The 22,426-nt window shown below is 37.3% G+C and overlaps 1 protein-coding gene across 2 annotated transcripts in view; it reads right to left on the bottom strand.

Annotated features, from left to right (window-relative positions):
* Positions 1-2,721: 2,721 nt before the first annotated feature.
* Positions 2,722-22,426, bottom strand: part of UBL3 (ubiquitin like 3) — a 243,787-nt gene continuing 224,082 nt past the window's right edge. For both annotated transcript variants that reach the window (XM_067785255.1, XM_067785256.1), the window contains 2 exons: positions 10,227-10,391; positions 2,722-7,772 (listed from right to left, as the gene is read on the bottom strand). In XM_067785255.1, the coding sequence (XP_067641356.1) occupies positions 7,708-7,772; positions 10,227-10,391 (230 nt within the window). In that variant the 3' untranslated portion in view covers positions 2,722-7,707. The remainder of the gene's footprint in view (positions 7,773-10,226; positions 10,392-22,426) is intronic.

Below are 22,426 nucleotides of genomic sequence, written 5' to 3'. Positions count from 1 at the left end.
GAGGCCCGATCCATAGTTTTTTTTTGCACAGAACACCTTTCGGCGGTGGCCGCAATCTATAAAAATAATCCTGGGTGGGTCCAGCAACCTTTCTGCATTAGTGTGTGAGTGTGCAACAAATCTGGCAAAATACAACAACCACATGAAAATTTGAACCGATTTTTTGCTTATATCTTTTGACAGAAGTAAAATTTTGAATTTTCGCTTTCTAAAAACGGAGGTCGAAACGTGACTCTTGATACCACCTTTGATAAGATTTGATAAAAATTAGGTGGTGCACCGACATTGTTTTTGACAAGTTGAGTTGTAATCCGTAATACCAAATTTACAAAATTTCAACTGAAATAGAGTTGAGTTGTAAACCGTAATAGGGGCATAAAGTTTTGTATGTAAGTAAAAAGATAAAAATTAGGATATTCCTTGCACATTAATTAAGTTAATCGGTCCTAGGCTGGAGTTGTGATCGATAAATTTATATATAAATCAGAGCTGCTCAACTCCTATACAGTCATAGCACTTTTGTTTTTGTTTGCCCTGAAGAATAGGCACATATACAAATTCACACTTTGAATAAACAAAAATTTATAGCGCTCCCATATAATTTCGTTTCATATGAAAGTGCCTGAATTTCATATGAAAGTGCAAAGAAAAAGCACTTCCATTTGAAGCCAAGGCACTTCGGTATGATATTCAAATTTACATTAACAAATTGACAACAAAAAATGTTTGCAAAAATATTGTTGCTCTGAGAAAAATTTTAATTCAAAATTTATTCATTAAGGGGACCATCAAAATTCTTTAAACATTTAAAATATTTTTTTTTTTAATTTAAAAAAGTTTAAGTGTACATATATATTTGTATATGTATTGTTATTTGCACTTCGATATAAAAATTTTTGAATAGCCCTGTATAAATAAATACATAAAATCTACAAATCTTAATTCAAATCAGAATAGTTTTAAAAACTTACTACTTTTATCTGTTTTGATGTCCGAGTTATTCCTCAGGATATAAAAAATAGATGTTCTGAGAACTTTGATGTACCAAACAAGCATTTAAAACTTGGAATATCATTTAAAATTTTAAGTTTGAACATTGACTAATTAAAATAGGGGGCATCGGGATATTCTAAATCCAGCCACGAGATAAGAGAGAAGTTTTCAAAAGATTCCGTCACGACACAATCGAGACAAGACACAGCAAGAATATATGTAAGGTTAGCTTGAACTGGCCGGTCCGTGAGCACGTCACATAGATTGAATGAGTTCATAGTATTAACAGAAGTTTGCTTAACGACTAAACTGAAAAACCTTATCAAAAATCAGTTAGTATATATTTTATAAAATAGCACCGTTCTCTTTGCAAATACTAAAAGCTTTCTAATACCTATGCTACATGCTGATCTAGATCTGAAAGCTGTGCCACTCCTTATAGCTGGAGTCTTAGCCTGGCGAGACCAGGGCAGGAGCACAAAACGTGCTCGATCGTTTCGTCCTCCAACCCACACTTTCTACATCTGCTAACACTGTAAAGGCCTAATTTTAAAGCATGTGACGTCAAAAGGCAGTACGCTATCAGATTTCCCATCTTGAGTCGACATTCCTCTCTTTTTAGTTATAAGTGTATGTCTAAGTTCGTAATACCGACACATAACCTTCGACACTTGGCAGTCTCGCTCTTGGTTCCACGCTTTTCCTGCTTGCTGGGTAATGTGCAACTATTTTTAGGTAGCTCATCCGCTTGTTTATTTCCATCTATTCCCATATGACAGCGGAAATTGAAGCGATATAGTCTAAGCTATTTTCTCTCAGTGATTCTACTGAAAATCACTTCAGTGATCTGGAGCTGAAGGATCTGTTTATTTCCGGATCAGCGCAGTATACCACTGACCCTACACCGTACATTACTTCGAAACCAGAGGTGTATGCGTGCATCGTCTCGTCTGCCATTTGAACGCCTTTACGTCAAGATTCCACATTCATCGAAAAGCAGGTAAGGAGCTATGTAGTGTGTTTATCCAATATTTGATGACTCTATACTTCTATGACCGTATGGTCTGCGCTCAAGCTGCCCCGAGGCATTAAGCCTACAGTGTAGCCATTGGGGTTGTTTTCAGGGCTCCCGTTATGCTAAGCATTTGATTTCTCTAATTTTTTGAGAAAAGTATTTTTTTTCGTGCCTGTCTACCAAACAAGGACTCCATAGTATAGGATAGGCTTTACAATTGCTGTAAATATTCAATGTAAGAGAGAGAGAGCGATAGACCCTACGTACACCTGAGCATTCTTTTATATGCATTAACTGCCGTCCAGGTCTTCTTCACTGTCTCCTCCACGTCGAGCTTCAACGATAACTAACTGTATACAATGATATTTTCTAAAAGGTTTCTCCTGCAGGGTCACCTAGCCTAGCTTAGGCCTAGGCCAACTCTGGACCTTATATCTCCTAGTAAACTAGACCATATCCATCTTCTCTGCGTTGGCGCTCAACTCGACATGTATGTATACCTCAACACAAATTTAATACATTTTTAGCTATGATAGAGAGTTGTCAATGAAAGGTTGAATTTACTAAAAACATTTCTGAGAGAGGACGTTCTTCAAACAGGCCATAGATGTAGATCTGTCTATAATCCAAAATTAAAAAAAAATAATCTGTTAATTAATGAGATACAAATACTTGCCAAATCAAATTCAAGCCCCATCAAAAAATTTCATAAATATTTTTGCATATTCTCAAACAGTCTGTTTCATGTTGTTATGTTGTTTTCGATTCTCTCTTAATTTCGTTCCTTAATTTTTTACATTTTTATAATTTGTTTATATGCATTCGTTTTAAAATAGACAATTAAACAATCATCGATCACATATATAGCTCGATTTGTAACGGTAAATTGTATGTACTATGTAATATATAAAATGTAAAGTTTAAAAGTAAAATTTAGCTAGCAAACATTTTGTTTTTGTTTTTTATGTATCTATATAACAACTGAATATGAAAATGGAAGGACTAAAGCGCAACTCTACTAAATTCAATTCAAATTTCTTTTTACACATCCAGCATTTTCATTACTTAATTTGCATTGTTGCATTTTACTCGTCGCAATTTAGTATTTTGTAATTTGCATTTTTGATTTAGATTTACATAAATTTTACATGTTTATATATTATTATATAATTTACTCATATACATACATATTACATATAGTTAACTGAGCTCAAAAGTCAATCTGCATAAATGGCAATGCAATTGATTTTGATAAACTGTTGTTTTTTTTTTGTAATTTACTACTTAATTTTATTAACATAAATAATTTATATCTACAATTATGTGTTATGTAAGTTATTTTTGTAAGTATTGTAATACATATTACTTATCATATTTTCTATATACTACTCACTAAGTACGTACTAAATTAGGGTGGAGCGAAAAGAAAGAAGTATGTCATTCAGACAGGCAGTAAATTGTGCAATTAAAATCATTTAAAACCAGTTTAGGCGCTTATCGTGCTTGATTTCTCATACAAGCCGCGAAAACCTCCGAAGAGATTCTAGGTAGAGTTGAGTTTCTCTCTCAATTTCTCATATAAAAGAAAATATTGTACATGTACATGTATTAAAGTTTGTTGGACTAAAAATGATTGCTTATTTGTTTAGTACATAAATATATATGAACATTTTTAAAAAAATTCTCAAATTTTCGAAATTTTGTTCAAAAACGATTTTCAAAATTAGTTTTGGTTTTAAAATAGCTTCAGAAAATTTGATGTATGAATATCAAAATTTGGGCTAAGATTTTCAAAAACTTCTAGAATTTCGAAATTATTCGAATTGAAACTTGTTTGCTAATTTAGTGTCTGAAAATTCGAAGTATATATCTAGATATATTATGAAGATTTTTGAAAACTTCTCGAAATTTTTTATAAGAGGATTTTGAAATGATTTTTTTAAGCCTTCCTATGCATAAATTGCGTATTTTTCCCGATTTTAAACAATTTATCGAATTTTCAAATACTTTTTGAAAACGATTTTGATTTTCATGGATATTTTCAAAAACTTTGAACTTAAGATATTTTTTCGAAAACGGGTTTGGTATAAGTTTTCGTTTTAAAAAGCTGCTGATAATTTGATGTATGAGATAAGTTAAAAAATGTTTCTTAAGGTTTTCATAATTATTTATTAATTTTTCTGCTAATTTAGTGTCTAAAAATTAGAAATTAAAATTTTAATATTTCCTTAAATATTTTTAAAAACGTTTCGATATAAGTTATGAAAACTTGAATAATTAATTGTGAAATTTTTATAGATCTTCTCGAGAACTTCGAATGTTAGGCATTTTTTCGAAAATGGGTTCGAAAGGAGTTTTCGTTTTGAAAAGCTGTTGCAAATGCGATTCATCACCCAGCCAGCATTTTTTGAAAATTTTGATCAAAAAATATTCAAATATCATACCCCAAGATGATTAAAAACGTTCAAATATAAAAGCATTTTCTGTTCGAAAATTAACGTATCGTCGGGAGAAAAATGTACCATAAATGTGAATACTCTTGAATAATCATTTATGATTCGTATTTCGAAACGCTTTTTGTTCATATCTGATATCATTGTAAAATTGGGCTTTAATTGTCTTAGAGTAATATTTGATTGCTTTTCACAGTCATTTTCTGATCATATTCGTGAACATATTTCAATCATTTTGGTTGAGATTTTTGAATCATTTTTGAATGCGATTATCATGCATTTATTCTTCATATCTCATACAAAATAAGATAGATACTACATGCTAATATTATTTCATCAGGGGAAGAAATCATGCAGAAGTGAGCTATTTGAACCAAAGGTAATCCGCAAACAAACTAGACCAATATACACCTGCGACTACAACATCCACCATCAGATATGATCGTCAACATCTTAAAATACGATATGGTACGGGATGTTGAAGCCATATCCAGGTACATATGTCAAGAGAGTTTCACTTACCTGGGGTTCAAATATTTCACAACCTTTGTATTGTCTAATGGTTGGATTTGTATTTTCTGGGAAGCGAAGGTGGAGAAATGGTTGGGGGCATCTTTTGTTAGGAGCAGTATATACATTATTTCTTGTCTTGAATAATAAAATGTTAATATATTTTTTCTGAACTTCAGGATTGAAAAAATGTGTGTATGCGAAAAAATAAGATCTTCAATCAAAAGTAAAATTTTAATAAGTATAAAATTCATTATTCAGTCAACAAAGATTGTCAGAAAAAGATTCAGAAAGCTGAATGAAAAATGATAAAAAATTGCTGATCACCTAAAGTAAACACAATTGATTCAAATATGATTGCAAAATATGATTGAAAAACTATATACAGTTTTTGATCATCAAAAGTATTCATATTTGATTATTTATTTTGTTCAATTGTATGATAACTCATTTTTTAGCCAGAAAGCGTAATCAAATTGTATTGATATGTAGGGAAATTAAAAATTTTATCACCTAAATGCTGAGTGGGCAATTTAAAAATTTTTCTTAATATTTTCAAAAATTTCCCAAATGGTTTCGAATTAAAGCTTTATTGAAATCGTAGAAAAAATGCCTGTTAAAACCCTTTAATAATTTTTGGTGCTTATCTTAATCTTATATTTTCGAAAATGGGTGGAAAATAGTTTTCGGTTTGAAAAGCTGCAAAAAACTCGTAGTATGATTTAAAAAACTTTCCTTAAGATTTTGAAAAACTTAACGAGTTTTAGAAATTGTTTCGAATGGAAAGATTTCTTAAAATCGAAGCAAAAGTAGCTGTCAAAGCATTTCAATAATTTTTCATGCTTACCTTTAGTGTCTAAATACTCAAAATATTGAAATTTTCATGAAGGTTTTTAAAAACTTCTCTTACTTTTGATGCTTTTCTAAAATTATTTCGAAATAAGTTTTTTGTAGTGTCTGAAATTCGCAGCGTAAATCCTGTAATTTTATGAAGATTTTCAAACACTTCTCGAATTTTAGAAAATGTTTTCAAACTAAGTTTACGTGTCAAAAAGAGTCTGAAGATTCAGAGTATAAATTTTAAAATTTTCATAAAAATTTTTTGAAAAATTCGAAATTTTGATGTTTTTCGAATTTAAAGATTTTTACAGTTTAAGAAAAAAGGATTCATAAAATCTGTTAATAAATAAACTTTCACTAAGATTTTCTAAAGCTTCTCGAATTTTCGTGTTTTTTTTTAATTGAACAAATAATTCCTCATAAAATAATAATAATTTTTGCGGCTATTTTTGTACACATAATCTCGAAGAGTAAATTGTGAAATTTTTATGAAAACACAGCAGCAAACAAAAAAATAGGAGTGACAATTTTTATAAAATTTCGTCAGTTAACATTTTCTTTTTGTATTGTAGATATTTTAAGATAAAACTTTTTTGAATTTTTTAACTGAAACTATGAAGCTGAAATTCGAAAAAAACTTTCCAACTCTTTATTTGAATTTTTTGGAGTATGCAGTTTTGTAGCCCAATCGATTTTAGTATAATAAAGAACAAGTTATAGATCTCTAAAATTTCGAGATAATTATTGACATAGCTAAAATTTTTATATGGAAAAAATAATCTGGAACATGCTTCAGAAAAAAAATTCAAAATTTCCATTCAATGCGAATTTTGAGAGACATGTAACTTGTACTTTGTTAGACTAAAACTGATTGAGCTACAAAACTGCATACAAAAAAATTCGAAATTTTCACAAAATTTTCTCAAGATGTCGAAAAGTTTACACGATTGGTTGCATAGTTCCAGTTACAAAACTCATAGCAGGTATTTCTTAAAATATAGAAAATAAAAAAGAAGAATTTAAAAAAAATTGTCACTGCTATTTTCTCTTCGCTGCTGTACGTTTTTATTTCCTCCAACAAGTTACCTTTTCATATCAATGCCGATATCTTCAGTGTGACACTTGGATTGAAAATCTCTCTTTATAAACAAAGAAATTGTTTTCTTGAATTTGTTTTTCAATTCGCTCCACCCTAATACATTTGTAAGTAGTTATTGTATTATACTTTCCTGCATATTTCGGCAACCACATATAAACCCCTAAGCTTAGCCTTAGACCTCTACACTTAACCATACATATGAACTTATAACTGTTTTTCTCACATCTTTAAACTCTTTTCTTATTTTTTTTTTAGTAATAAGGTAATATTTTTGTTTATTTTTGAGTAGAGCTGATGTTTTTTATTGTTGCTCTTTAGTTTTTTATTTTTTTCCATATCGAGCTAATTTTTTAAATTTCTTTTGCTAAGTTGAGCTCTGATTATTTATTTTTTTTTTTTACTTTAAATCGAAGTTACTTTATTTTTTTAATTTTCACTATAGTTTTTAAAAGTTTACCAACTACATTTCTTGACTTCACAATCATCATACTTGAAACACTCTACTAAATACTCGATTTTATTTTATTTGTTTTTGTTTTTGTATTTTTTTTTATATTTACCATGTTCTTTTTATACAATTTGAGGTTTTTCTTATACAATTATTATATTTTTTGCATTCATTTTTTTATTCAAATATTAATTAGTTTTGATTTAAAAACTAGACTCATTTATTTGAGTTTTTTATTTCATTTATTAGAAAATATATTTCTTCTGTTTTTTGTTTTTAGATTGTATTTATTATGTTTAATATAATTATAATATATTTAAATTAATTAATTTACTATAAGCTAATTTAGTTACAAAATACAGCATGTCGTTGAACAGCATCTACTGGAACCTCCTTTACTTTTTTGCCGTTGATCTGTTGATGGTCGAAAAAAAAAAACAAAGTTCCAAATTATTTTCAAGATTTGATATTTTGCTAAAAAGTTGACTAACTTAAGTTATGTCTTCTATGTATTGTATTTGATGCTGGAAAAACTTTGAGGAACTCTGGTGTCCCTACTATGTGATACAAAACCGAACAACTCGACATTCACGATCACGTGAGAGAAACGTAACCGAACTCTAGTATCGCGTTGGTGGAAAAAAGTATCGAACGAAATTTTTTCAATGTTCCAACATCATTCACTACTTTCAGTGCTATTAAAGCTAGACCCCTTCACTGAGGTGCTGTCCTAACTCTTTCTCTCGATGGAGTATACCTTCTGCTTTCCAGGCTGATTTAGCTTAGTTAATTAGAAATTTTCATTTCCACATGGCGAAATGTGTGTTCCCTGGCAGAGTCCAACCAGATATTTGCTCTTCATGGCACCTTAAGTACTTACTTCCCATCCGGTAAGGAAGTTATGCGCACCTTGTATATTAAATGATTTGCATACAAGGCGTATATTCGACTGAATGTGAACAGAGCCATCCATATTTCAGAGCGCCTCGGGTGGCCTTACCACAGCAAAGGAGCATTGCTGTAACGCGCGGTTTTTCCATCCCCATACTGACCGGGAGAGCTCGCGAAGCAGAGGAGTCAAGTCGGAGACAGTACGCTGACAAGAGCTTTGCGCAACAAACCTTTGATACTACACCGGGTATGAGGAGGAAGGTGCTTAGGGTGGAAAGGCAGCAATTGACTAAAGACGATACGCATGCTTCTGCTTCTTCACAGACTTTTCCAGTGTGATCTTAGAATACATTGAGTCTATTTGAGGTCCTTACTAATCAGTTCAACCTAAACTAACCTCGCAAAGATATAAAAATTTTAGTACGCGTCGCAGTCTTAAACATCCGCAGAGTAAGTGATGAATACACTCCTCTTCCACTCTATCCTACAGGCCTATGCAGACGGAGCTTCTCAGTACACGCAATTGTCGAGGCGTTGGTGCGGCAGCACATTTTTCTGTGATGATAGGAGGTGGATGGTTGGCTTATACAAATGAGTCACTGGCTACCCGAACACTGCGTTGCCTTCGATTTCTGCTATTAAAAAGTTTTGCCAGTTGGGTATTAGACAGTTAGACTTAAGGTCAGCTTAGGAAGATCTTGAAGGGATTGTAAGGCTTCTTGGTCACACACATTTAGCTGGCGAGATTTTGGGGCCACTCCAAGCGTAACGAGGAGGTGGTAGTTTGAGGTAGTCATATTAAATCTTTTCTGAGATTGTTGGGCTATTACCTTACAATGGCCTGAATCAGGCTTCGTGATAGGGGCTGTAAGTCCACATATTATTGTGTGTCTTGAACTGCCCCCCGTGCATGCTCAGTCTTATCATTATATATGATAATGAGATAGAGAGCCAACTGGGGCAGTGGACAGATTATTTGGTGGGTGGAAATTGGAACGAAATGTTAGTGGCGTGATTCTCTGTCAGGAGCTCGATGTAAGTAGGAAATTCAATCTGCTCTGTCTGTCGCCGCTAATAAGGATGAAAGGTGGATGTGTCGTACCATTTTAAGGCCAACCACCTGAGCTCGACTGTGGTGCGATCCAGGGTGGTGCATGGGAGGGAGGATGATCTACGTTACGGCTCATACGAAACATCCCGGGCAGTTGTCACGCGGATCTCTTAGCACGAATGGTTAAAATTGAACAGGCCGTGATGGGCTGTATGAAATTTAGAGTTCTTTTGACCACTATTAGTTTATTCTTGTATGGACGACTCTCGAGTCACCTAAGCGAAAGCTGGGCATATATTTGCTATTGTGGGGTAGCGAGAACCTTCTGGTCGGAAATGGACACGGTCTGTCGAATTTATTGGATGTGGCTCATTAATGCTTTCTGATCGGGGTTATGATGCGTGACTATCCATTGCGAGTCAATTCGGGAGCCAAAGTGAGTTCCTTCTATCTGGGTGGTTACATGTCATCCCAGCTTTGGAAGTTTTTTTTTATCACTGCTACTACCACAATCAAAAATACAACGAGAACGTACTTCAGTTGGGTATTAATAATGTCAGTATTAACGAACAAGTTTGAGGGGACTAAACTCCACGGAGCCAAAATATCATTCTCACGTCAATCGGGCTGGTGCCTGATGGTTTTGTGCCGAATGGATCCGGCGATAAAAGACTGGCGATATCCATAACAATTTCCTAAACCTTTTGGGTTCTTAGCTTCAGTAAGAAAATGAGGATACTACAGGTAATTATTCTTCAAATGAAAAAGAAACGGTTAAAGATTCGGTTTTGATTTTGAAAAATTGAGCAGTTTGAGACTATTGTGGTTACATTACTTGCATTTTATGGTTATAGGATGACTCTGTTATTGAGTTTTATCTAATTTAATAAAATTGAAATATCACTCAAAAAGTGTTTATATCTTACCTTGTGAATTGGGTTCTGGCAAATTATCACGCGGCACTAAATGCATAACAGTCGTTTTGCCCAATGGAAGTCCCAGTGCCCCTAATGTTACATTGCAATGTAAAAATCTACCTTGATATATGAGACGTAATATTTCGGCCTTGGAGACGGCTTCGCGTTCCCAATCTGCAAATCAGCAAAACACAAAAACAAATAAAATATTTAGCAAAATTGTATGTAAAATTTGAATTAGAACTTAGAAGAACATTAGGCTTAATGAGTAAGCAGCTATGTATGTATGTATGTGTGAATTCCATATGTGCAACTTATTAACTTACAAATCAAATATATTGCAACACTTGCCTTGCCTCTTTCTACACACTCCACCTAACCATCAAACCACCAACCGCCCACTCAAATTCACTCACTTAAGCTATTCATTATCCTTTGTAACTTACACGCAATGCATGGCTTAAATTTCTCCTCACATACACACACACTAACAATCCTAAAACCCACTAAACTTGAGGTACTTTTGCTTGTTGACAGCATTGTTGTTGCACCCACTTTCGCCAAGTGCATTGTTTGCTAATAGAGTGCGGTTTCCAGTGTGCCCCACCATATACTTTCCAAATGAACGTATGCGAGTGTCTGTGAATGCGTGGTATCGCTGCTCTGTGCGTACAATACTGGGTCATTATTATTGGTTAAGTTGTTGTTGTCTGTCTGTCTGTTTGTATGCAACGCCTGAAAGCATTAATTTCATCGTTTGGTGTTTAATGCGGGCCGGGAACAAAGTCACATCATCAGCCTTACACATTTCAACAGAATAGTAAAACCGCCATAATTACCCCGCAGTATAAGCCATACTAACAAAAAAATATAGTACTAGTATAGGAATTAGTGTCAAAAAGAACAGATTTGTACTGGATTCAGTTTCCCTCAGTATAATTTTATCAACAAAAACATAATGTTAATATTATGTCCAGTCGGAAGAGCCTCATTGCTTCAATGAAATGGAGGACAGATATAGCAACCTACAGGGACGGCGAAGAAATGTTTGAAGAGGGTTTGGTCCAAGGCTAACTCAGCCCTCAGTAATTCCAGGCTGAGGTGCAGGTCACACAAACCCACAAGGTCTGAAATGGTAGGAGGAGAGCAGCTTTCCGTACTTGGATATTTGGAAAGCAAGGGCAAGAGTTAGCTGGCATGTTAGTGACTGACGGAGTAGTTGCGGGCGGAGAGTTACAGAGACGTTTCCTATGGTAGCATGACTGGTGGCATGCAATATACAATCTTATTGCGTTCAGAAATCGTCGTAAGTGGTGAGGAGTAACGGAACCGCAATAGTTTCGCAGCAGCTAAGCGGTGAAGTCGTAGTAGCGGCGAAGGGAACAGAGACAAGTTGTACATCAGCTGAGTGGTGGTATGACGAGTCAACCAGCGTAGGAGCCGGCGGCGAATGAGCAGGAATTAAGGATGTTTAACCCTGGCTGTGGATGTTTCTTCCACTTTCAATGGTAGACATTTTTCTTATTAAAGTAGTGGTTTGTAGGGCCACCAAGCATACTCTCGCTGGACACCACCGCCTTCATACTAGTACGCAACATGCTAGGCACGGAATGACGGCGTGTTTGTACCAGCTAGGCACCGTAAGCCGAGCCGTGGGCTGCAAGGGTAGTGAATCCTAAAGGAACAGCGATAGAATACTGTGATCATGCGGCGGTAACCATCCAGAGTCAGAGCGCGGGGCTCACTTTCTACTCAGCTAATCGGCGGAGGCCCAATTTCAAGCGTACCATTTGTCGCCGGCGCCCTAAAGGCCATTTAGATGCTCTATTGGAGTAACTGGCCTTTCGCAAAAGACCTCCGCCCCCGCTGTTATCCACAATAGCTTCGTACCTACTCACCTGAGAAAGAGTCGTTATACTTACAACCTTTCTGGCGCACCATAAATCTCCCTCATCTCGGCCCCAGTCGCAGAGGACCAGCAGACACTGAGGCTCCATTTGATAGAACACGTGGTGTGCCGATTTTTGCTAAGAAAAAGCGGGGTGGGTTGCATCCGGCCGGTCCGAAGACCATATCTTCTGCTGACTCCCGTAAGACCATTTATAAATATTTCCAATCTGTCTACCTAAACGGAGAGGTCTATAACACAGTGGGGAAGCATAACATCGAACTTCTCTGGCGTTGAGAGTGCATCTCAATGTCTCCCCCGCAGAGTCTACGTGTACAGAACGGTAACGAACCTCCATCTAAATTGGTTAGGAAGTAATATGAGACGACAATCTCGTGAACTCCCATGCTGAAAATATAAGTAGTTTGTATTGTAACAAGAAAGTTCGCTGACAGGTTTGGTTTTCTATTCATATTAGCTTTGATGCAGTTTACAGCTTATTGATTTACATACAGGGTTGCTATAGAAGTGCATCATCTACACCACCCGCCCAAACCCAGACACAGAGCTCCTCATATGAATGTAATTACACCACAAAAGAAAACGCATTAACTCATGAATACATTGGATATCTGGCATGATGGAATCGAAGTCAGATGATACGCAGAGGGGAAGTGAGCTCTATACGAAAATGACAAATAACACCTGAAAGGTCACCAAAGCTCTTTAATTTTCAGTAGGTAAGTCTGATTATGTAAGGGCTTCTAACTAAAAGTAGATGTTGCCAACGGAGTTGACGGCTAAAATGTATATTAGAACGATTTTCCGTTATCTCTTGTAAAAACTGTTTTGGAGATAAGTGGACTTCAGTGTTATAGCATCTTCACTGCAATTTTTAGTTTGAAAAATTTTAATAGGGTTGCGTTCCAAAAAACCTATGCAAGTGAATCGCCAATCGGCGGCCGCCGTGGTATGGTAGTAGCGTGCTCCGCCTATCACACCGAATATCTTGGGTTCACGCCCCGGGCAAAGCAATATCGAAAATTTATAAAAAAGTGGTTTCTATTAGAAAAAAAAAACGGTTTTCGAAGCCGGGTCGCCCCTCGGCAATGATTTGGCAAACACTCCGAGTATTTTTCTGCCAAGAAATGCTTCTCAGTGAAAACTCATTTGCCTTGCAGATGCCGTTCGGGGTCGGCATAAAACACGTAGGTCCGGCCCCGCCAACTTGTAGAAAAAATTAACAGGAGCACGATACAAATAGGAAGAGTAGCCGGGCCTCAAACCTTTTCGGAGGTTATCGCGCCTTACATTTATTAATTCTTTAATCGAATCGAAAAACTCCAACTATCTGTAACAGGGGGTGGAACCAAGTCTTGACATTGAACGAGCTATGGAAGCAAGCTTCAGCATGATTTTGTAACACTGGGGTGTTTGCTAAACCACTGCCGAGGGGCGACCATGCTCAGTATACTTTTTAATTATTGAACATTTTTTTCTAAATTTTCGATGTTGCTTTGGCAGGACCTTCGTTGTGGAAGGCGGACCACGCCACCACTATACCAGAGCGGCGGCTATTGTTGGCATACATTGGATGACCTAAGATTTTATCTTAGTGACTGGCACAGTAAATTACAGCGACAGCTTTGATGAACTTACCGTGACTAGTTGGCTGCGATTGCATTTACGTGTCGCTCGCTATCATAATAATTAATTGGAAATCAAGTATCCCACCACCTGGCTCTCCTAATTCAGCGGACGTCTTATCATTCATCTGCTTCTAAATACGGGTTAAAACAAGAAAGCTTCCTAAATCGGAGTATCTACTTTCCTTTTCATAAGATGACCTAGCGTTTGGCTATTTATTCATTGCACTATATTCAGGTCCCCGTGGAGCTCATACAGCTTATAAATTGACTTCTTTTGAAAGATACCGTTTGATATCATGGACAGGACCATAATTCTTATAGAGAAGTTTGCTCTCAAATACTCCAAGAGCCATTTCGTCGTCTTTATCGGCTATGCTCGTGATTCCGAGTCATGCATCAGAACAGGTGTGATGGGAGACCTATAGAGTGTGATTTTCGTTCGTCAAGGCACTTGTTGGTAAGAGTGATTGTAGTTTGAATTTGTTGCAGCGACTGAAATATCACAGTAAATCACAGCGACAGCTTGAACGAACAAGCCCTGGCTGGCTGATGGTGATAGCATCTGCGTGCTGTTCGCACCACGCTTACTAATAATGTCAATCACTAACCCAATGTCAGCTTTTCTGGAGCAACGTGATTTGTGACTGCGATTGTTTAGACGCAGCATTATTTATCCATGACTGTGAATGAACAGAGTTAGAAGAACAATATGATCTAAATCAGAGCTTCCGTCATAGGAACAACTTACTTCTGTCAGATGAATAAACTAACCTGTGATTTGTGCTACTTTTCTGGAACTTAGTACAAACGCACTCTCTCGCAGGCTAATGTGATGTCTACAATTAACACGCACAGAACAAATCACAAAATCACTGCCGAGTGCCATGATTAGCTCTTTTGAGCTAGATTTAAAATTACGATTTAGATCATATTGTTCTTTACTCTCTATTCAGTCACAGTCTTGGATAAAAAAAGTAGGGAGTAGCAGTCACAAATCACGTTGCTCCTCAAAAATCACGAGACATGCTAACTCTAAAAAGGACGTGATCTCGCTCTTTCTCTGTTGATGGGTAAATAAATCAGGACAAGTTAGCACCAATTGCAGTACCTCCATTACTGAAACGACAAATGAATATTAAATAGCCTCTACGCACAACTGTGGCAAATACATAACAGTCGTTGCCCCAATTCGCAACTCAGTACCGTTAGCGCACCTCGACACCTGCATATAACGTACACACAGCTAAACAAGTAATTCAAAAATGGATACCAACTTATTTAGAAACCCAACAAGAGTAGGTGTAGTAGTAATGGGACGTTGACATCTATGCGAGTTTAATACTATGGACAGAGGGAAACAGGAAGTAAGAAGATGTACTAAGTGACAGTAGACCAATATACAAATGGTTGGATGTAGTTTTGTATTAAGGCGTGACCAAAACAAAAAGCGTATTTGGTGGTCAAAGTAAGCTAATATTACGGTAAGCATACATAAATACAAACAACCACAGGGGGTAGAACTCGCTCGGGGTGTTAGGCTTCGCCTGCCGTCGGTCAATTTAACACTGAACAAATTGCAATGGGAATTGGATTTGTGTGTGTTTGTATGGTGGCTTTTTGCCTGGATATTAAGTGGGCTGTTGGGTTTTAAACTATATCCTACCAATGAATGTGTGAGTGTGTGAAAAGATAATGGTATTTTTAAAAAACAAATCAGCCGACAGAATACTAAAAAAAAAGAGCAAAAACAAATGAAGAAATGTGAAAACACCCCATAGTAAATCTAAGCATTCCCACACAAACTTCTTTTAGATCGGTTAAAACTCTTCACCTAAATGTTTTATTTCCCTATTTTCGCGTTGAGATCGGATAAGTTTAAGATGACCTTCCCTCGAGGCAGGGTTTCTTCTGTAAAACCTTCCTGAAAAACCTTTAGGAGAGTTACGATACGTATACCGTAAATTCGTATGTCGGAGCTGGTGATTATTTAATATGGAGCATCGAAGATATGGGATGCAGTCGGCAGCCGAAATTCCTTTTTTTAACGGAAAGTGTCTGTTTTACCTTGAAGCAGGTGCGACTTATTTATCAAAGAGTAATTGATGGCGATTCTTATAAACTGTACTCGAAAAGCTGTATCGCTGCTGATTAGCGAGATATGATAAAAACTCACCACTATTATATCGCAAGGTGAATTGAGTGTGTTACAGAAACACTTTTCATATCGAAAGCGATACGGGCCTTGCGAGAGCAAATCGTTCGTTATTATAACGAAAGGTTACAGAAACGGGCTACTGATGAGTCGCCTGGCTGTCTGATACCGTACAGATTAGATGGTTTTTGTTGAGATATAGAATGGTAATATAAACTCCCACAGCCTAAGGACAAATCAAATTAGAAATCGTGCTGAATAGCGAACATCTAGTATTGAAATTTATCTATCTCGCTCCTACCTACTTACTATACAGTCCGTTTCGGTGCTTTTCTTGACGGCAAAAATGAAATCTCTGAGAGAGGGAGAGAGAGAGAGAGAGATAAAGAGAGAGGAAGAAGAAGGCAGGCATAATGACGACTTATAAAGCTAGGAAAAATATTTTTTCCGGATAACTTATCTGTCGTATTCTCCAAAGGCTCAGCTCATACCAGGATAATTCTGATGAGAAACTTATCGAGGGAAGCAAAGTAAATCTTCCGGTGAACATTTCTATCAAGTGCACAAAGGGCCATCGCATCTTCCTTCACCACCATTCATGATTCGGAGCCACACTTTACTTTCAAATTGCCTGCTTAGTCTAAAGTAGCACTTCAATGGTATCTTTAACACCAAAGCTCGCTTTAATACCTATCGCTTCTAAGCGAACATTATTACAGGATCTCTCTAAGCCCGTGGAATCGGCGCATACGCAATGTGAGCACATTGAGCTACGGAATGCAGACCCCTGACGTAGAGCAATATCGGTAGGGCCACTTTCTCTTACTCTCTCTCGATGTATTTCCTTTTCAAGGCCTTAACTTCATCCATATTTACCTTCTTATCCCTCTCTCTTTTTCTCGGTCTAACTAGCGGTACTTCAGCCTATACTGCATTACTTATCCTTTTCTGTTTCCGATCATTCTTCTTCTTCACTGGATCGCTATCCCGCAGCAAAACCCTATGTTATCGAACTAAGTGCAAACGTTAAGCTCTAGTCAACTTTAAGTCGAGTTTGACCTCGCACTGAAAAACAAGGCCTTAGAGTTATCTGAGCCTACGAATTGATCGATATCTCCGTAGCCGTAAGCGTAGTTTAAGTCTTTAAAAGTCTCTTTTTTTTTGTCATATTAAAACACTCGGTACCACCTCTAATTTCATACTACCTCTCTTTTGAACAGATTATCTTAAGGTTAAGTAGTTCTGCTAAGAATAATTCTACTCAACGTTATCCACGGATCTTCCGCGCAACGAAAATTATTTAGCTTTTCGAAAACTGGGATGCTACTTTGGCGATTCTATCCACTCAGCCATATGACTGTCCCGTTGTTCGTTGGGGTTTTTTTTGTTTCATGACATTTTTGGTAAACATATCTGATATGTGAAACACAAACGGCAGGGAATACTTTTAGGCACGCTCTAAAATTCCGTAATGTAGGTGGTAATACCATTGATATTACCACTTTTAAATTTTTTGTTTGACCACCCTAATGTGTATCCTCTTACAATTTTTTTCCTATATATTCGCATTAAAAAGAAAATCGTTTTAAAAAAAGAGAAATAATTCGAATATTTCTTAACCGTCTGTCGTCTATGGGTCACACACAATTATTCATTGATTCAACGTCTGTGGTACAACAACAAACACAACAACAAAATTCGCGCGCAATTATTTATAATCTTAACACAAATTAATTGTCGCATTTTGCTGTCAACCAACAATGATGGTCCACATATTTTTAGCACAAACAATTATTGAATTCAACAGACGATTGAACCGCCTTATTACCTCCCATCCTTCTGCTCCCCAACTCTTCTCTACATTTCCATCATATTATTTGTTATATCCTTGATTCATATCCAACCTTGTTCTGCAATATTATTTGTTATAGAATTCACGATTGATTGCTGTGGGACATAAACTAGTGCGATAGCACAACAACAAAAAGGAGAAAAAAAACCATAAAGAAATTGCATCAGTTGCAACTACAACAAAACAAAAATAGCGGACAGGTCGAAGAGCGCACAAATGCGTAATGCAAAAAAACAGTAAACCGAGAACAATACAAACCGGTCCGGTGGCTAGGTCGGACAATCATCCATCCATTTATAGTTCAAGTCGTGTGAATATGACGCCCGAAAACAACAACGTTGTACATAGCATCAAATTCAATTAACATGCAACGCCCGAGAAAAGAGAAATATGCAATGTTGCACAGTTTGCAAGGATCATGACATGAATTAATGAGTTTATGTTTAAATGTGTGGCAGTACTAGGATCAACGCTATGGAAGGTCATAATGAACGAAGATCGAATACATATATCTACGGTGGCACGTCTTGGCGCGTATTGTCGTAAGAGGCGACTAAAATCCACACACCCGATGGTTCAATATTTTAAAGAGTCTTTATCGCTGCAGTAGGTGGTAGTACCAGAAGTTCAAATATGAGTGGCATGCTCGAGTCCGGAAACGCGACTAAAAGTTCGGGGAGTGTTTTGCAGTTACAGCAACGCCGTATTTGTTCATTTGTTGTAGACCACAGACTTTTCGCATGGCTTCAGCCTCTTCCATCTATTTAATTCCGCTCATTGTTCCATCTTCAGTGCCATTTCTTCATTCTATTTTCAATATACACGAACAATTAATCTGGAATAAAATGGCAATCATATACTCTCCGCTTTCCGAAAACAGTCATATAATGCAATGACTGAAAGTATTTCAGTCGACACCGCAGTTTGGAAGCAGACAAACGGAAAGACCTCCACTAAGTTGGGAGAGACAGGTGGGGGACGACTTGGCCTGCCTCGGTGTTTTCAATGGGCGTCAGTTATCGCGAAACAGGGATAGCTGGTGTGACTTGTTACGAAACGGCCAAAATCGCTTAGGCGTTAATTTATGTTGAGGAATCTAGAAGAAGAATATTTTGATATTTGAATGGAACATCTCTTTATCACGACTGCCAATCAGGAATGATAAATGGATTTTTTCATTTTGTACCAAACGAGAAAAAAATGTACCAAATGATCCAAAAATGTACCAAGATGCGAATTTGAACCAAACTAGATTTATATTCTGCTTCTTTATCCAAAAACTATTTTTAGTCAGGAAACTTTCTAACACAAATTAAAGGTAGTATAACAGGGAAATATGATTTATGAAGAAATACTTTTCCAGTAAAAATAATAAAAGAAGTTTATCGATTGAAGCGTACAATTATGTACATATATAACAAGTAAGGAAGGCTTATGGGGTGTAACCGAACATTACATACTCAGCTGAGAGCTTTGGAAACAAAATAAGGGAAAATCACCATGTATGAAAATGAACCTAGGGTAACCCTGGAATGTGTTTGTATGACATGTGTATCAAATGGTAGGTATTAAAGAGTATTTTAAAAGGGAGTGGGCCATAGTTCTATAGGTGGACGCTTTTCGGAATATCGCCATAAAGGTGTACCAGGGGTGACTCTAGAATGCGTTTGTACGATATGGGTATAAAATGAAAGGTGTCAATGAGTATTTTAAAAGGGAGTGATCCTTAGTTCTAAAGGTGGACGCTTTTTCGAGATATCGCCATAAAGGTGGACCAGGGCTGACTCTAGAATGCGTTTGTACGATATAGGTATTGTCACGGATAAAGGCATCGCTGAGCTGTACCATCACTAAGGCGATGCTAAGGCCATGCCAAGCAGTATTTACGTCAACAATCAAATCATGTATACACATATATAAGGCAGCCGAAAGAGATGTCACACACAGATGCATTTACTTATGCGCCTATGTATGCGCGAGAGACTGTAAACTACAAACATTCACATCAATAATTCTATCATTATGTATCTACATAAACGAATAAATAATTGCGTCTACACATATGTACGTATACGAGCAGCGGAGCGGCAATGCACCAACACATGCATATATCTTATCTCAGTTGTCACAAGAGAGGGCAATAATTTTTGCACGTAATTGTGGCTGGCGATTTTGTAGCCGAAATAACTAGTAAGTTCTGGAAATCGAAGAGCCTAGAAGTATGCAGCGTAAACTATAAAAGCGGGGCAGGCGAGTAAGAAGTAATTCAGTTTGATTTGAGTTGTCAAGCAGTTACGACTAAGACGATATCTAGCGAGCAATAGCAGTATTATTTTGAAATTTAGCGATACGAACCTAGCAAAAGGGCAATTAAGAAGATTTGCAGCAAATTCGTTACAATTGGTGTCAGAAGAGGAATTGTTGAATAAATTCCAGAGGACAACAAGGACATGGCAAAGTTCAGTGAATTGAAGATCCAGCAACTAAAGAAGGAGTTGGAGAGCCGTGGATTGAATACAAGCGGCGTTAAACTTGAACTTCAGGCACGGCTACGAGAGGCAATGGAAGGAGAAGGAATTGATGTGGAAGAGTATGACTTTCATCTTGATGGCGAGGAAATAACAAAAATCGAAGAAACACCGCAGACAATGGCGAACACAGACTTGAACATGATTTTGGCTGCAATATCTGCTCAAACATCGACAGTGGCTTCTCAACTGGAATCGCAAAGGACAGATATAACATCTCAACTGGCATCTCAACTAGAAGAACAGAAGACGTATATGGTATCCCAGATGGAATCACAAGAAACGCGTATGTCAGAAATGTCGACACAGATTACATCGAAGATGGAAGCACAAGAAACGCGTATATCCGAAATGTCTTCGCAAATGTCATCTCAGCTGGAATCGCAGGAGAACCGTATAACAGCGAAGATTGAAGCACAAGAGGCACGGATATCCGAAATGTCGGCTCAAATTTCAGCACAGATATCATCGCAGATCTCTGCTCAACTGGAAGAGCAAGAAGGACGTATTTCCTCGAAGTTGGAGGCGCAAGATACAAAAATTTTACAGTTTGAAGAAAAAATCGAGGCCGAGGTGGATGCTTTGAGAGGACGTATCGAGCAGTTGCAACTGAATCGCCCAGCAGTCTCAGCTAGTAATTCAAAGGTAAAAACACCATCCTTTGACGGTTCTGTTCCTTTCCAGGTCTTTAAGCTACAGTTTGAGAAGACCGCAGCAGTGAACAACTGGAATGTGGAAGATAAAGTTGCCGCACTCTTCGTAGCATTGAAAGGACCAGCTGCCGAAATCTTACAGACTATTCCAGAGTACGAACGGAACAGTCATGACGCATTGATGGCTGCTGTAGAACGGCGATACGGAAGCGAACACAGGAAACAGATATTTCAAATAGAATTGCAAAACCGCTACCAAAAAGCTAACGAGACTTTGCAGGAGTTTGCTTCGAACATTGAAAGATTGGCTCATCTTGCAAATGCGGATGCACCCGTGGAATACACGGAAAGAGTGAAGATTCAGAGCTTTATAAATGGCATAAGGGACGTCGAAACGAAGCGAGCTACATACGCGAACCCAAAGCAAACATTTTCTGAAACGGTATCCCATGCATTGACTCAGGAAACGGCGTCATTATTGAGTAAACCAGCATACAAAGCTCATCGTGTGGAAGTAGAAAGGCCAGAGTGGGTAGATACAATTTTGGAAGCTCTGAAGGGATCACAACAGAAAAATGCCGGAGTTATGAAATGTTTCAAGTGCGGTAACCCAGGTCACATTGCACGTCATTGCAGTAGCAATTCCAATAGTTCCATCAATGTGGGTGGCCGTAAACGCAGAGCTGAAGGAGACGAGCAAATCTCCAAATCCACTCAATCGTTAAACTAAAGCGAGTCAGCCGCAAGGGGCGACAGCTGGCTCCCTCAATTGAATGCCCCATAATCTCTATCTCGCAAATTGGAAGAAGGTCAAGCAATCTTACTGTCGGAGGACATGTGGATGGAAAGGAACATTTACTGACTGTAGATACGGGTGCATCCCATTCCATCATTCGATCAGATTTAGCCAACAAGAAGATAAGACCAGTGCTTGGAGCAAGATTACGTACAGCCACGGGAGAGGACCCCCAGGTAATTGGAGAAGTAGAATGTGAAGTAGCAATTGGGAACGTCTCGGTACTTCACAATTTTATAGTGGCAGGTATTGTTGATGAAATCTTAATTGGAGTGGACTTCTTAATCAACCAAGGCATCAAGATCGATATGCAAAGCAAGACGATGCGATATAAGAACATGGATGTGCCACTTAATTTCGGCTACGAGAGAGGATACAGCAGTAAACGAGTGCTGGTGGAAGAGAGTCAGCGAATACCACCAAAATCCGAAGCAGTCATCTGGGCAAAGGTTGATGGAGATTGTGGGACAAACAAATTGTGGGTTGTCGAAGCAGCAAACTAATCAGCACTAAACATACTTGTAGGAAAAACCCTGGCTATGACAAAACAAGATGGACGTATTCCGGTAAGAGTACTCAATGAGTTCAAGTCACCACTCAAACTGACTAAAGGAGCTATTTTGGGAAGATGCCAAGAGGCTGAAGTAGTTATTAACTGTGAACAGCTCCAGGAACACGTTTCAGCTAGTAA

This window comes from Eurosta solidaginis, chromosome 4 (assembly GCF_040869045.1).
Source record: "Eurosta solidaginis isolate ZX-2024a chromosome 4, ASM4086904v1, whole genome shotgun sequence".
NCBI classification, from domain to species: Eukaryota; Metazoa; Arthropoda; class Insecta; order Diptera; family Tephritidae; genus Eurosta; species Eurosta solidaginis.
The sequence above is the reverse complement of the archived record's forward strand: the minus strand, read 5'-3'. Positions and strand labels throughout refer to the sequence as shown.